Source organism: Mus caroli, unplaced genomic scaffold (genome assembly GCF_978045245.1).
Source record: "Mus caroli unplaced genomic scaffold, Mus_caroli_1 scaffold_4, whole genome shotgun sequence".
Lineage (NCBI taxonomy): Eukaryota > Metazoa > Chordata > Mammalia > Rodentia > Muridae > Mus > Mus caroli.
In genome coordinates this window covers 14,318,984-14,335,507 of record NW_028227259.1, presented here as the reverse complement: position 1 = coordinate 14,335,507, position 16,524 = coordinate 14,318,984, and the positions used below count along the sequence as shown (strand labels likewise).

At 36.2% G+C, this 16,524-nt stretch overlaps 1 protein-coding gene across 3 annotated transcripts in view; it reads left to right on the top strand.

Annotated features, from left to right (window-relative positions):
* Positions 1–16,524, top strand: part of Pclo (piccolo presynaptic cytomatrix protein) — a 359,262-nt gene that overhangs the window by 283,744 nt on the left and 58,994 nt on the right. For 2 of the 3 annotated variants that reach the window (XM_085836473.1, XM_085836472.1), the window contains exons 17-21: positions 3,865–3,958; positions 5,815–5,886; positions 7,847–8,027; positions 9,714–9,908; positions 11,189–11,263. In XM_085836473.1, the coding sequence (XP_085692599.1) occupies positions 3,865–3,958; positions 5,815–5,886; positions 7,847–8,027; positions 9,714–9,908; positions 11,189–11,263 (617 nt within the window). The remainder of the gene's footprint in view (positions 1–3,864; positions 3,959–5,814; positions 5,887–7,846; positions 8,028–9,713; positions 9,909–11,188; positions 11,264–16,524) is intronic. The other variant, XM_029477261.2, reaches the window with a different exon arrangement.

Here is a 16,524-nt window from a genome sequence, read left to right as displayed (position 1 = left end):
TCTGAAAAGCAACAGCTTGGGACTTTATAGACTTACTCTGACATAAGGTCTGCTCACCAAATAACTAGCATTCTAAGTCACGTGTGTGTTACACTTTTCTTCATTAAAAATATGACTTTGTTTTATAAATATCAGACAGTGATGTTACTGTTCCTGTTTGTAAATGAGGCTAAACTCACTTCCATTTTACTTGACAGGACTTCAGAAGCAGAATATTTGTTAGTTCGTGAACTCTACATTTCAGATATATAAATATTTGAAAATAAATGTAAACAAGTATAAAAGATTCAGGTGGCAGAAAATTGCATACCTAGATTTTCTTATGTCTGATGTCCTGTGTACTTTTGTGCCTTAGTTTGTACAGTTATTTTCATCTATTACATGAAACAAATATTATGGAGATGCTCTGTAGAAGAACATTTGGTAAGCTGGATAATGATAATAAAAATGATTTTCCCAAACAAAAAAATAAAACTGTGGAAAGGGGCTTGAGTCTGAACAGAATTGGAGCATCAAATTCAGTAAGACCATGATACTCTATTAATATAATTTTAATTAATAGCTTAGATTACCTCTGATTCTGTTAACAGATAAAAACCTTTAATATTTATACCTATTGTTACACAGAATTTACATACCCCATGCCACTCACACTATCTCTATGCCATTCTAAACATGTTCTAATCTCTTTTGTTGTGATAATAACTTGTATTATATGTAAATTGAGGTTTAGGAACTCTATTATAGAGACAAGGTGCACACTTTAACTAATAAAGCCTATTAAGAAAACAGATGCGTAAGTGATGCTTTTGGATAGTTTCATAAGTTAATTTCATATAACATACTTAAGAGTAAAGAATAAGGAATGTTTCTTATACCTAAATCCTGATCCTACCACCTAATACTCATGCAGCCTTACAAGCTCATCTTAATTCCTCTAAGGCTTAGAGTCTAAGCTTAAATCCTTCTTACCTACTAAATGAGATGATAAATGGAGCCTGTTCTCTAAGGAAGCCTTTAAGATTCAGTGAGTTAGCACATACAAAGCAGTTAGAGCTCTGCCTAGGAAGTAGTCAGAACTTGAGGTTATTTATTATTTCAATGTGACTGGGAACTGCTTTTCGATATGAAAACAATAATGATCATAATATACTACCATTACAGTTGTCCTTCATGATAGAGATCCATGGTTTCTGATAAAGAACTGGTGTTTAATATTTTTTCTAGATGTAGAAGTGACAAGAATTACTAAGTGTGGATGTGAAATATTTAGAATTTATTTATATTTTATGAATTAAGGAAGTTCAAGGATTGATCAATCCTTTGGAAAATGGCAGCACTATAAATGGTTTTAGTTTAAGGCATAGCTATAACTTAATGAAAGAACCTGCTTTCATTTGTCCTTTTTACCTGAATCTATCTATCTATTATCTATCATCTATCTATCTACCTATCTATCTATCTAAACTATCTATCTATCTATCTAAACTATCTATCTATCTCTCTAAACTATCTGTCTATCTATACATACACATATACATATATATGTATATGTATATATATATATATATTCACTATTTTAGAACTTTAATAAATAATAACATTACTGGATCTTGCTGTGGTGGTCTCATGTTTTCATCACTTCGATAACTAAGTCCACGTCACACAAAAGTGTAAAACTCCGTAAGTCTTCACCTGGCTTAAATACACCAGCCTAGAGGAATGGCTATGTTTCCTCTATAGGGCACTATCGACTGTTAACTTGAAAATGTCCACATTAATTGTTTCCATACCATCATCAAAACAAACAAACAAACATAAAAGAAAAAGAGACATACCATGCCTAGTAATTTCCATTTTGGGAATCAAACCTTTCACATTTACTGAAAATTACACCTTAAACATGCCTATGGGATTACTATCTAATTATCATCTTAACATTTTGCTATACTTATTTCATTTGCTTTTATAATAGAAAATATATTACAGGTACACTTGGATTCCTTAAAACTACTACCTTACCCACCTAGAATACTAACTAAATTGAATTTAATATTTATACTTCCTAAGCTTTCCTTTTTTGATATATATGTCTTACATACAAGTGTATTCACTAATATATGCCATTATTTAAAATTATTTTAAAATCACATGCTAGGTTAACTTTGACCTGTTTATTTTTCTGTAAAACTTTAAACAAAACATTTTCAAGAATTTAGTTAAATTCTTCCTGTTGCTTAATATTTTAGTGGTTAAATACACAAGCATTATTTATTCATTTATTATTTTAGCAGAAATAATATTGATAAATATTCTTAAATACATTTCTTTTGTACACGTGGGAAAAATTCTCTGTGATAAAAGCAGAATTAGGAGAATTGAAACACACCGGGTGTATATATAATATCTTAAACTTCACTAAATAGTGATAAAGTTATGGGCAAAATACATGTACGATCTCATAACTCCCTGGTAATTCTGTTTGTTAAAATCATTATGTAAGCTTTTCTTTTGAAGTGTCTAAAATCTTGAACGACATTCAGCAAATCCTGTTCTTATTGTCATACAATCCAATAAGATGTTTAGAGTAAGAGGACACTAGAATCACATGTGAGGTTTGCTGAGACACAAACTCCATGGCTCAAATTCCATGACATATTACATCACAGCTTTCAGAAATTTATGTATATTCGAGATTTATCGCAGAATAACTGCAGTAGATTCTCCTGGAGTGGGAGAGGTATGGAGTCTTGGCTGTCTTTAAGGAAAAGTAATTTGTAATTTTAGACAAGTATCAGGGCTTCCTAGTAAATTACTGACACCTACCAGAAATAAAATGTTGTTTAATCAATAAGATGTGAATTAAGATGGAAAATCCAGGAAAGACAAAGTTAAGGATAGCCTTGCCTATGGCATCACCATCTGCTAAGCACAGATAGCAGTCAGCTATTTCCTAGTCCAGCCACTGGCCTGGTTCTGGCTGTCCATGTGCTGCTAGACTTAATTTGTACAGGTTTTCAGTATAAGTTGTTAAATGTATAGTATATATGTTTCTAATGATTACTCAGAGGCCTTGGAAGAAGTGGGGATTCATTGAACTGCCCCAAGTTACAATGAATGAAGCCATTAATTAACTTTAATTTTGACATAAACTAGTGGCACAAAGCATTCAAACCTGCTGTATAACTATTGTAAATGCCATACTTTAGAGGGAATTTCAAATGTCCCTCTGGGGAGGTTTTTGAAATCTCATGTTGTGTTCCATTTGTCTTCCTTTTCTCTGTAAATCCAATTATTGCCTTATTCTTACTTTCTTTCTTAAAAACAAAACAAGGTCTAATGTGGCCCAAGTTGGGTCCAAACCAGCTATACAGCTGAGGACTCTGAACTCGGACTTCCACCAGCAAATGGTCAGATCACACTTGTATCTCACAACAGCCTTCTCTTAATATCACTATGCTTCAGAGGGTAAAAGACAATTTTGCTTTGCTGTCAGGATTGGTTGTAAAATGCTTAGAAGGTTCGAGACTATATTATTATTTATGAAGCAAAAAAGATATCAGTGTTATATATAGTTAATGTAAATATCTCATGCATCCAGGAAAACCTAATAGTATACTTCAAATACTCAGTAATTTCTTTAAAAGCACACTCACTAGTGCAAGTGAAACTCCAAACAGTCGATGTATTTCAAACTGTCATGGTGTGCTCAATTTAAGATTGAATTTCAAACTGGAAGGTGAAATGATCACACAGTGATGTGAGACAAAAGATCTGGTAAATGCTGTGTGTCCTTCACTTTGACTGTGAAGTCATCAGTTAAGGTAAAATGTCAAAATAACTCTTTCTTCTCTTCCAATTTAGTGTTGAGTACAAGAGAAGGACTAAATATGTCCAGAAAAGTCTTAATCCCGAGTGGAATCAAACAGTAATTTATAAAAGTATTTCCATGGAGCAGGTATGTAATTGTTGCTACGCACATGTCAACTGTAGGCTGATGTAAGGGCCGTGATGACACTATTACGGAAGAATCAGGGTCTCTCTCCAGGATTTCCAAACATAGCACAAGTTCATTAAATACACATGAGAAACTTATACAGCAATAATGGATGAGTGAAGTTCAAAGCAAGATGCTCCTATTTTGACAAAGTACCCAAAACATGAATAAATAATTTAGTTAAGTGAGTATCTTTAAAACTTAAATTTTTCTTTTTTATTTAATATTTTACTTACTTACTTATTTACACTCCAGATTTTATCGCCCCCCCCCACCATCCACCTCTGACTCATATCCCATACCTCCTCCCCAACCCATCTCCATGAGGAGGGTCCCCCCACTCACCACCCCATCCCACCTGACCGCTAAGCTCCCTGGGGCCACATAATAATGTGTTGGGGGCCTCATATCAGCTGATGTATGCTGCCTGGTTGGTGGTCCGGTGTCTGAGAGATCTCCGGGGTTCAGGATAATTGAGATTGCTGGTCCTCTTACAGGGTTGCCCTCCTCAGCTTCTTCCAGCTTTTCCCTAATTCCACCACAGAGTTCAGCAGCTTCTATCCATTGGTTGGGTGCAAATATCTTCATCTGACTCAGCTTCTTGTTGGGTCTTTCAGAGGGCAGTCATGCTAGATCCCTTTCTGTAAGTGCTCCATAGCCTCAGTAATAGTGTCTTGGGGTGTCCCCTTGAGCTGGATCCCACTTTGGGCCTGTCACTGCACCTACTTTTCCTCAGGCTCCTCTCCATTTCCACCCCTGCAGTTCTTTCAGACTGGAATAATTATGGGTCAGAGTTTTGACTATGGGATGGCAACCCCATCCCTCACTTGATGTCCTATCTTTCTGCTGGAGGTGGGCTCTATAAGTTCCCTCTCCCTACTGTCTGACATCTCGTCTAAAGTCCCTCCCTTTGAGTCCTGAGAGTTTCTCACCTCCCAGGTCTCTAGTGATTTTGGAAATTCCCCCCAACCTTCTACCTCCTGAGGTTGCCTGTTTTCATTCTTTCTGCTGGCCCAAAGGGCTTCAGTTCTTTTCCCTCACCCAATACCAGATCAGATTACCCTCTCTTCCTTCAAAAATAAAAAAAAAGCCTATCCACTTTCCCTCCCAAGTTTCTCCCTCCCTCCCTACTTGTGATTGCTTTTGTCTCCCTCCCAAGTGGGACTGAGATGTCCTCACTTGGTCACATCTGCTTGTTGACATTTTTGAGTTCTGTGGACTGTATCTTGGGTATTCTGTACTTTTTTTTTTTTACTAATATCCACTTATTAGTGAGTAATAAACAAGTGTCAGATTTACAAATTGGGAGACAATATTTTCAGTGGGCTATATTTTTATTTTTCAGGAGGAACATCAAAAGGAATAAGATGTATTTATTCTATCCAGCTAAGATGTAGGACTTCATTTTTATGAATTAAAGCTTATCAAGAGGAGAAAACTAATGTTTACAGATGATAGTTAATGATGATTATCATGAAACTTTGAGTCCAAAAATAAGTGATTGTAAACAAAATTAAGTTAGTGTACATATCTTTTAATTTTAAAAATATGGAATCTATAACTGTATTTAAGGAGTGTAGACTGCTTCTTATTAAATGAGGACTACAGATAGGACAGTAAGTGTGACCAATTTGTTCACAAAATAATGAGGTCCCCTATAATCAACACTAGATTGAACTACAAATTGATCCTTAAAATTTTACATAATATTTAACAGTCTTAAATAAAATACCAAGTATTCTAATAAAATGAAAGAGTTTAAGGTATCATCTATGAATATGCTGAAATGGGCTGATGACAGCTGTGTCCAAATGCAGCTCATGAAGAAGACCTTGGAGGTGACAGTTTGGGATTATGATAGATTCTCGTCCAACGACTTCCTTGGAGAGGTAAGTCTAGATTTCTGGGTGTATTTGCTTGTTTGTTTTATTTGTTTTGTTTTGTTGTACTGTTGCTATCTGTGACAAGTTAAAACATAATGAAAAGTAAAATTCTTGAGTTTACTCAGTAGCCATTCCTGAACAAAGTCTTTGACAGGTAAGTTTCTTTCATGAGTTACTTTTTGAATAGGTGAACAGAACCTTTAGAAGTGGTTTTCAATCTACCACTTGATGTACTTTTCAATTTAGTAAAGATTAAATAGGGTTTTAGTAGGAAAATAAACAGTAATGATGTGATTCCAAATGAGATCTGAGATTGCAAAAGAAATAAAATGTGCTAGATTTTTTTAAAATGCAATTTCAGGTCCTTGAATTACTCCCTGTTAGTACATGTAAAGATGTAACATTTTACATTGCTCTTTAAAATTAAATATAATGCTAAAGACTTTCTAGTGTTTTCCAAGTTAAAACTAGGTAGAAATAACTATTATATACTTTTGTGAAAAATGAGAATGTATCTAAAAATAGAATTGGGATTACAGTTAATTAGTTGGATGGATCTCAAAAGAGCCCTTGAACTTTGAACTTTTAACATTGTTGAGACTGCTATAGACTATGAGGACTTTGAAAGTTGGACTAAATACATTTGCATTATGCTATATTTAAGTATAGCCCCCATAGACTCACGTTTTTTAACAAGTCTATGGGGGCCAGGGAGTGGAATGTAATGGTTTGTATAATCTTGGACCAGGGAGTGGCACCATTTGGAGGTGTGGCCTTGTTGGAATAGGTGTGACCTGGTTAGAGTAGGTGTGTGACTGTGGGTGTGGACTTAAAACTCTCATCCCAGTTGCCTGGAAGTCAGTTTTCCACTAGCAGCCTTTGGATGAAGACATAGAACTCTCAGCTCTGCCTGCACCATGACAGCCTGGATGCTGCCATGCTCCCACCTTGATGATAATGGACTGAACCTCTGAACCTGTAAACTAGCCCCAATTAAATGTTGTTTTTTATAAAAAATAAAAATAAAAATAGAATTGGAAGAGTAAACAGAACTTCTGGTGTTTCCATCAATAAATCAATAATGTTATAAATTAAGTGGTTTCTTTAATGCTTGTCACTTAAATATTATATGTGTGTGCTTATATATTTAAAATATATGAGATATACACTTAATATATATGTATATATATTACATATTACACTCTCCTGTTTCAGCCACTGACACTAACATTGATTTGTGCAGAATCGATATAGAATATAGCTTTATGTTTGGTTTACTGACATATTTCAAAGTATTAACTTTGTGAAGACCTAATTTACTCTTTTGCATCTATGAACCTAGATCATTTATGGAATTTATGATGCCAATGACTGTAAAAGTTCAGTATTTTTTGGACCATTACGAAATGGAAAATGCCAGATAAACTACTATACAGTTTCCTCATCATCAGCTTGCAGTCACATCTCTATGTACAATATTAAAGTATGTTTTAAAATGAAGGAATAAGCTGGCAATTTCAAATTACTCATTCTTTTCATTATTTTGTCTGTCATCTGATTAAAACCATATATATATATCTTCTGAAGTAAAAATTATTTAATAGAACAACCCAGAGCAACTTGTGTCTCATAAAGAAAAGTCTGACTTAAGACTCTGATCTTTTTTCATGCTACTCAAGTAAATTAGGGTATGGTCAAACCCAGTATATAGTTCAGTTTAATCACAAATGTATTAAGCATCTTGGATTCACAAAGCACAATTCTCAGTTTCATGGCTGAAGAAAAATAGACAAATAGAAAGTAGAAAAACCTGTAAATCGTCGACCAAAGCTGAGGAAGCTGGTGTTGCCATTCTTGATGTTTAATCATCTGGTCCCGTCCTTATTTAAGTTTGAGCTCACAGAAAAACTAATAAACCCCGGACAGCCCAGTCCACATGGTTTACCTCTTCATTGTCCTTTTCCAGGTATTGATTGATTTATCTAGCACATCTCATCTGGACAACACTCCTCGGTGGTATCCGCTGAAAGAACAGACTGAAAGCATTGACCATGGCAAGTCTCACTCCAGTCAAAACAGCCAGCAGTCCCCAAAGCCCTCTGTGATCAAAAGCAGAAGCCACGGTATCTTCCCTGACCCATCCAAGGGTAGGAGATATTTCATGTAGAACACCATTGTTTTTCTATTTGTTCAGTCAGTAGCTTCTCGAACGTGAGTGTCTCTATGTTTAATATACACTCTAAAGCTGGGTTCTGTTGGAAAATGTAGTGTGATATAATGAAAAGTGTGCTCCTGATTAGGAAGAAAGGGGCTTTAGGCAAATATCAGCACATACTTAGGTGTTAGTCTTGCCAGATTCATTTCCTTACTTTGTAAAAATTATACTGGCCTACATAAGGCAATTCTATTTCATGAAACACATAATAATAGAATTTCAGAGAAGTCACTGAGCTATCTCAAAAAGAATATAAAGTTCCTTCTGCTATGTTTACTAGAAATATGGCCATCATTACTATTAAGTATATTCTTTTTAATTTTTTCAATCTCTGAATTCTCATATTGTCAGTCTATAACTAAAACTTTGCATCCTGTTTTTACTTGTCCTTTGAAGAACATTTTCCCCATGTTACCAAAAGAAACAGCAACTCAGATTCTTCAAGTCTTTCCTAAATGCTGGATCCCAACTAATAATTGTGTTACACATCCACATGGTGCTTGGCAATATGCACCACATTTCTATAATGAGCTCCACCTTTAGCTTTTTAAATCACTGTTCTACAGCATAACTAATCCTCCCCATCAGTGATAAGTCTGCAAACCTGTCTGAGATAAGCGTGTGGTGACAGGATACACTAATATCTGTAAGGATTAAAGGCGGTTAGTGAGCACTGTTGCCTTCTGAAAGTGCTTCCATGTGCATCAGAAGCAGGCAGACTGCGTTACGTTCTGGAGGGTGAAAAACCAGGGTCACCTCTAATAGTCTGACCACAGAAAAAGTACTGAAGATGTTTTCTGAGGATGTATGATAGATTGGGTTAGAATTCGACTTAGCCATTTAAACTTCACCATGCTAAACATTCTGAAAGATAACTGACATGCAGATCTCTCTGTCTCTCTCTGTCCCACTGTCATTGTGTCTCCGTCTCTCTTTATTTGTGTATGTGTGTGGGTGTGGGTGTAGTTCTCGCCATCTACAGTCTCAGTTTCCTGAGACAATGACGCTATAACATTATTTAGATTCTAATAAGTTCTACTGCTAACCCAGAATCCACTCTGTTTTTACTTAAGCATGCCCCATAGCTCTGTAGACATACTGTGATGTACTAGCCCTACTAGAATAAGCAGAGCTGCTAAGGAAGATGGGGCTGAGACTTCTGTTACCTGAGGCTTCTAAGAACTCATTTTCCTTTTTTCTTTTCTTAACAATTTGTTATTGATTATTTGGGAATTTCACATAATATACCGCATCCCACTTCCAGTCCTCCCTGGTCCCCCTTGTACACTCTCCCACAAAAAAAAGAAGAAAGATGAAAAAAGAAAGAAAGGAAGGGAGGGAGGGAGGAAGGAAGGAAGGAAGGAAGGAAGGAAGGAAGGAAGGAAGGAAGGAAGGAAGGAAGGAAGGAGTTTCTTCTCCAGACTGGCCTCCCTTTACCTCCTTTCCTGGCTTTCTTTTTAAATGCGTAGTACCATTACTCTATTGTGTGGAGTGGCACAAATGGCACAAAAAGACAGCATTAATGTAAAAGACGGTTTCCAGTTTCATGTAGACTAGACTTTCACAGCAAGGCACTGGGCAGCAACTTTAACTCACTTTTTTATTCCTTTGTAACCAGATATGCAGGTTCCCACCATTGAGAAATCCCACAGTAGTCCTGGTAGCTCAAAATCATCATCTGAAGGCCATCTCCGATCTCACGGACCATCTCGCAGTCAAAGCAAAACCAGTGTCGCCCAGACCCATCTGGAAGATGCAGGGGCGGCCATAGCCGCAGCTGAAGCCGCTGTGCAGCAACTCCGCATTCAACCAAGTAAAAGACGCAAATAAATTCCTCAGCATGGCAGCTTAATGTTCATCTGTTGCCTTCCTCTCCCGCTGTCTTTCCCCATTTGCTTTCTGTTGTTTGGCATCCCCTGCTCACTCTGTTCTGTCCTTTTGTCTGTGTAAGAACAGTATCAACACATAAATATGCTCTTCTTTTAGTTCCTCTCGGTTTTGTTTTTGTTTTTTTTTTTTTAATTTACATAGACTGCAATAAAACTGGCTGTTTCTCCTTTGTTTCCACCATCCATCCAACCTGGCTCATAGTATTTGGTAGCCGTGTCTGTGAAGTTTGCAGGCAAAGCAGTGTTGTGTGTCTTTTGTGTGCACTTCCCTCTCCTTTAGAACACAGGAATTATAAGCACAAGGGACTGCCAGTTTTCTAGCATTATCCCCAGTAAAGCAACCATGGACACACACACACACACACACACACACACATTTAGATCAGGTTAGCAATGAGATACTTGGACTTGGAAACACTCAACATTTGAGCAGATGCTTGGTGAGACCAGCAGTCACATCTAGCACCTAGGGTGAAGAGCCATCTGAGGCAATGTTTAAAAAAGAAGACACGTGCAGAAAGGAGCTTTCCATGGGTTTCTCCTGAAGAACATGTGCAGAGATTCGTATTCTCAAAACTACGTATTTTTCCTATGCATATTCGCTGACGTTTTAAGGCAATGTAATCTCAGTGAGGACCATTGTCTGGTCCACTCTGTTAGATCGCACTTTGTATAGAAGTTTACAAATTATTATTGTTTTTTTTATCAGTGAAATGTTTTCAGCGTCAAGAAGTGCCATATCTAGTAGTTTTAGTCAATTAAAGTCTAGCCATTGACTTGTCTTAATCGACGAGTTTTTATTCATGAAATTTTCCGATATAATTCTATAAAAACCTGGCTACAGGCACATTGTCAATTCCAAGAGGCGTCAGCCAGGTCATGGAGCTAGTGTGTCATTTTCTTCATCCCTCTAGTCCTCATTCCCAGGAAACAGCCAGTTTTAATCCCCTTCAGTGCTGTGCATGTGGTATCATTTTGGCATCTGACAACACAGTTTAAAGAGAACAAAAGCACACTTCTGTTTGCATGAATAACATTTAAGCTGGTTCCATCTGAGGATACACTCTGGGTTTCCATTTCACCCACACTGCCACAGCAGCACATAAAAGCGGTCAGTGTAATCATGCCAGGAAGCAGCACAGACACAGCATAGCAGGCGTCCTCCCCATTCAAAGAACTCAGTCTGATAATCTGCCTCCACCAGCCAATGGCAACCAAGACCAAAGCCAGCTAGCCCTCAGGAAGGTGATGTCCGATGGACCAGTCAAACCAGAAGGAGGTGAGCAGAAAGGCCCTGTTCAAAGCACACAGCAAGAACGTGCCCCCAAATTTAAAGCTCTCATCCCTAATTCTTAGAGATTGTCTAATGAAATATGTTTATCCCCTTTTTAATGTGCTTTTGTGGGCATGGCATTTTAGGATTTCATCATCACCGTGTAAGTCCCAAGATCAGTCCCATATTATATTGACTACAGTGATTTGTATTTTTCTATGCAATGGGCGTCTTTTGACATTTGTTGGAAAAATAGTTTAACAGTATTCATATTGCAGAATGGAATGCATGCTACTAACCTAATCTGTTTAAGCATGACTATAAAATATGTTGCATTGTGATAAAAGTTTCCATTGCTCACAATTCAAGTTAGCATACCCATTGAAATGTAGATCAGTTTTTGTTGACTATTATTTGACGTGTAACATTTGGAAATGCTTAGAGGACAGCAAAGGAAAAACTGTTAATGCACTCATTCACCTTGGCACAGAGGAAATTCTCTCCTGAGCCTCAAGCAGACATCTTCTGTGCGTGTTTCCGTAGCTGTTAAGTGTATCAGCTGTGTTGGGCATGTGAATATCCAAGTGCCTGTGTAATAAATAAAGTATCTTTACTTCATTCATAAACAACTGGGTTCTGAGCCATTGTTGTATGATGGAGCATAAAATGAGTGTGTTGGTTTTGTTTTTATTTTTCTCCCTTAATCCGTTTCAGTAGGAAATGGTCACCAATACATCCTAGTTAGAGCTATGATAACACAGACGTTTGGGAGCATAGCAAAGTTCCAGACTGGAAACACTCTAAGCCAGAAGGAAAAACACATCCAAATAAACTCAGAGTTCACATGAAAGCATAAATTAACGGGGTTGGGCTGGTAGGCAATGATTTTCCTATTCCTAAACTCCCTTCCCTGATCTAGTTGACAATTTTCTAAGATTCTTGCATAAAGGAAGGTAAATAACAAGAGTCTCTGCTTTGAATCTCACATCTATAGTAAGAAAGGATGAAGCTGATATCTGCTGCTAACTTGACCCCCACATCCAGAGTTTTCATGCAATAAAGACTCACTTCCTATGACAAGAAGCAAACTAGGCATGCTTTAAGTATTTTTCCAGTTTAATTCAAAATTATATCTCAACAAAATAATTAACCTAAATGTAGCATCTTCTTAAATAATTTCCAGCTCTGAAATACTCAGTTTTACATATTTGCTATAAATTAAAATCTTTCATCCTCCTATAGGGTTTTTGTTTATTCTCAGAAAATTCAAAATATCTAATGTGTTCTGCTCACACATACCAGGTATATGAGGGTAATGGTCGCTTGAGGTGACAGAGGGACACTGTACTGGGAATTTCTTCACATTCCCATTTGGCTGAGGAGGCAGCTAGTTTAACCTCTGTTAAACTAGTGTGTGTTCCCCAGTCCAGCTTAAAGACTGGCACCAGAGCGTGCTGTTCTTTCTCCTTTCTAGAATATTTTGAACACAGTTTCAAATACTACTTGTCCAGGCATAGTGTCACAGACTTTTTAATCCCAACACTCGGAGATAGGGAGATCTTTTGAGTTTCAGACCACCCAGGGCTACATAATGAGATGCCATTTCCCAAAAAGAGATGAAGGAAAAGAAAACAATTCTATTTCTTATCTTTCATTCTATCAAATCAGTTGAGTGTTGATCCCATGTATGACTTGAGATGCAGCATTGACTTTAAATGTCACAGTAATCAATTCCTGAGTCATTTCAAACCATATTTTAATACTGTAGTTAGTTACTGCTATAGACTTATTTGTAAGAGTTTAATCATAGACTTGCTTTAAAAGTTTGTATGAAAATAAATTTAGTCCTATCTTGAGTAATGCTTTAATACATATTTTCTATTTAAAGTACTATGTAACTAGATTAGAAGTCACTCTATTGACTTCCAATCAGAAGAAAAACAAAATATCAGCATTTTTCATATTTATTTTACCCTAGTTAATGGCAAAACTCTATTTTCTAAAATAAAAATATATTCTTGCATGGTTCCTATAAGTTATAATAAGTTAACAATAATTTTGCCCAGTCTTTATTATAAACATACTATAGAATTAAATTTATGTAAAACTCAATGTAATTCATTTGATCTGGAGAGTAAACTGAGCAGGAATATGAATATCCAACAAACTAGCAAATCCCTCTTCTCACCTCACTTGCTGCAAAAGTAATGACAATATTTTTATGTGTTTAACTAAAATTCTATCATTTCAGTGTTCTCACGGTAGTTAATGTAACCCCATTTGCACTCTGAAAACAACAGTCTATTTAAATAGTTTGTGACATTGTGCAAAGTGTAGTGTCATCCATTCCTCATCAGAATAACTGGATGACTAAGTTATTTGTATGTTTGATCCTGTCCTGTGGTATAATTAGAGGGTCAGAGATTGGGATGCAGAGCACAGAGCTCCAAGCCTGAATTGTTCCTGTAGCCTGCATTAATGGCTCTGAAGTCTTGCCTTCTAAACTAACGGATTCTTTGAAATCAAGCTATCTTATTTTAGATTGAAACAATTATGATCTGCTTATTTTTTAAATTACCAAACATCTTTTAAATCATTACAAGTAGCTAGAACTGGCAGCCAAGAACAAATTTGATATTCTCAACCTACCTGATACTCCTTTCTAAGGATGGTGATTTGAGCTCTTCAGCTGTAATGGAAGAAAACTTGTCACTGTACAAAGCAGAGACACAGGAAGGAGGCAGGTACCTAGAGGAAGCTATGTGTGCCTCTGTAGGTATTTCAATCAAGGGGGGCAAAATTTTCCCTAAAGAGCTTTTCAAATATTCTATAAGCTTCTCAGAAGATTTATGCTTGAATTAGCTTAATATATGGGTCAATAAAGAATTATGGAATAAGCCAATGGAACTTTTTCTCTCCCTCTGAAGTTTAATTGCATTCAAGAAAACTAAAGGGAAGAATTAGACCAATTTCACCAAATCTCCTGGATGTCAATTATATGTGCATATATATATATATATATATATATATATGTACATATATATATATATGTACATATATATATATATATTACATATGTATACACACACACATATATAAAATCAGAAGTGCACATAGTTTGATTTGGAATGAGGCGCTCTGGAAAGCATTTTGTTTGTTTATGCTATTCTTCCAGATTCCTTGGCTCAACACAAGGTCTAGTATTTATAACATCCAGGAAAGAAAGGTTACGAAGCAGTGTTGGTTACTTTTATTTTTACTTTTTTTAATAAAGTTTTTTGTTGTTGTTGTTGAGGCAAGGTCCTGCACAAGGGCAATATAATCCAGGCTGGCCTGAGACTCACTATGGCCCATGCTGGAGTAAAATATCCCACCTGGTTCTTTACTATACATTTAGAAGATCATACACAAACTCAAACAAACACCAATCTTATTAAAAATCTTGTCTGTTTACTTACTTGACAACTATTACTGATTTTAAGTGCAATTTTCAGCTTCCCTAATTTTTTTTATTTATTTATTTATTTATTTATTTATTTATTTATTTATTTATTTGGCACTAAGATCTGAAGTGTTCATTTTAGTCTCTGAAGTAGATAGTATAAAATAAGTAGACATATTTCCCCTCCTGAGCAATAAAGCAAGGTGATTTGGACTAGTTGAAAAGGTGAGGTACGAAGATATAGAAGTAAGAGATAAAAGATGAAGGTGCATGTTTGTTGATTGGCCCAATTGTAAGACTAAAGCCTGAACCTGCTTCTGCAGATGGATGCTGGAGATTCCCCTGTCAATAAAGCTCACCGTGGCACCTGATAATAGGGCGTTGGATGTTGTGTTCCCTACCAAGCTATCACTCTGTGGGAGTTGCTCTCTTAGAGAAGTGGTAGTGGGTGGCTGGTTGGGAGAGGTTGGAGCCTGGGAGAGAATAGAATTGTTAGTTACAAGTGTTAGTAGATAACCAATGTCTCATTTATTTTCTGACTCAGAGTGGACAAATTAGTTTTACCAGAATGGATTAAGTGTGTTCTATTTCTGAAAAGGACAGGCCCTTAGGCAAAGTAAAACAGAAAACAAGAAAAATCAAATGGTCATTTGTGGGTTTGGGTTGTCTTAATTTTGTATGTAAATGGTTAATAAACACAAATTTTACATTCTTCAATTTGATGTGTTTGTACAAAAAATAAAAAGCCAGATTTAAAAATAAAACCCTTGGCAGTTTGAAATTATAAGAAAATTGACATTCCAAACATATGTACAGAGTAAATATCCCTGCCCCCAAAAGTCTGAGAAAGTCGATATTCAAATCATTCAAATTTTTCAGCTTTCACAATTCTGGGCCTGTTCTGCAGGGTGGGGGCAGTCTGTGTGTGAAAATAAAAATGCCTTTTGAGAATTTCCTTATTTTAGAATGATTATATGTGTATTTTCAAATATTGTAAGCATTTAAATGTACTGCCAGAAATCTCTATTATTCAGAATCACAGATAGTGACTATGTAGTTCTGATCATATGATGCTTTTATTAATGTACTTTCCTTCTTGAAGGAGACCACACCATTTCCCATCAGTGGTTACTTTTGTTGTTTTCTAGTCATATCTATGGGTCTCCAAGAAGTCATTGACATTTGCTTTTGTCAACCTTGAGAAGTTTCATTCATTTAATTGCATATGACTAGCAACAGCCACTGGACTTAAATACAAAACCACCAAAACTTGTTTTCAATGTTTCTATATTATGATACTGACTAATTCCAGGACTAAATAATAAGATGAGAATATTAATCTGCGATGAAAGAAATCCCAGTCTTAACAAACAGAGACTCATTAAATATTACTTATGTCTGCAGTAGTTCTCAACCTTCCTAATGCTGCAACCCTTTAATACAGTATCCAATGTTGTGATGATCCTCCAACCATAACATTATTGTCACTTATACTTCATAACTGTAATCTTGCTACTGCTATGAACTGTGATGCAAGTGTCTGGGTTTTCTGATGGTCTTAAGTGACCCATCGCTACAGGTTGAGAACTGCTGCAAACATTAACCATGAAAACAAGTTTGGAAAATATAAATTTCTTTACCTTGGACTCCAACAAATTGTTTTCTACTTAGCACCAGAAATCTGGAGCCGAGGAATTACAGCAGGCAAATAAACAAAAGAAAGAATCTTGGGACACAGAGTACATAGTGGAGACAGAGTAGGGACATTAGACAGACTAAGATGTAAATATGATGCCAAGATCTTTCTCATCAGGGGTTGGGGAGG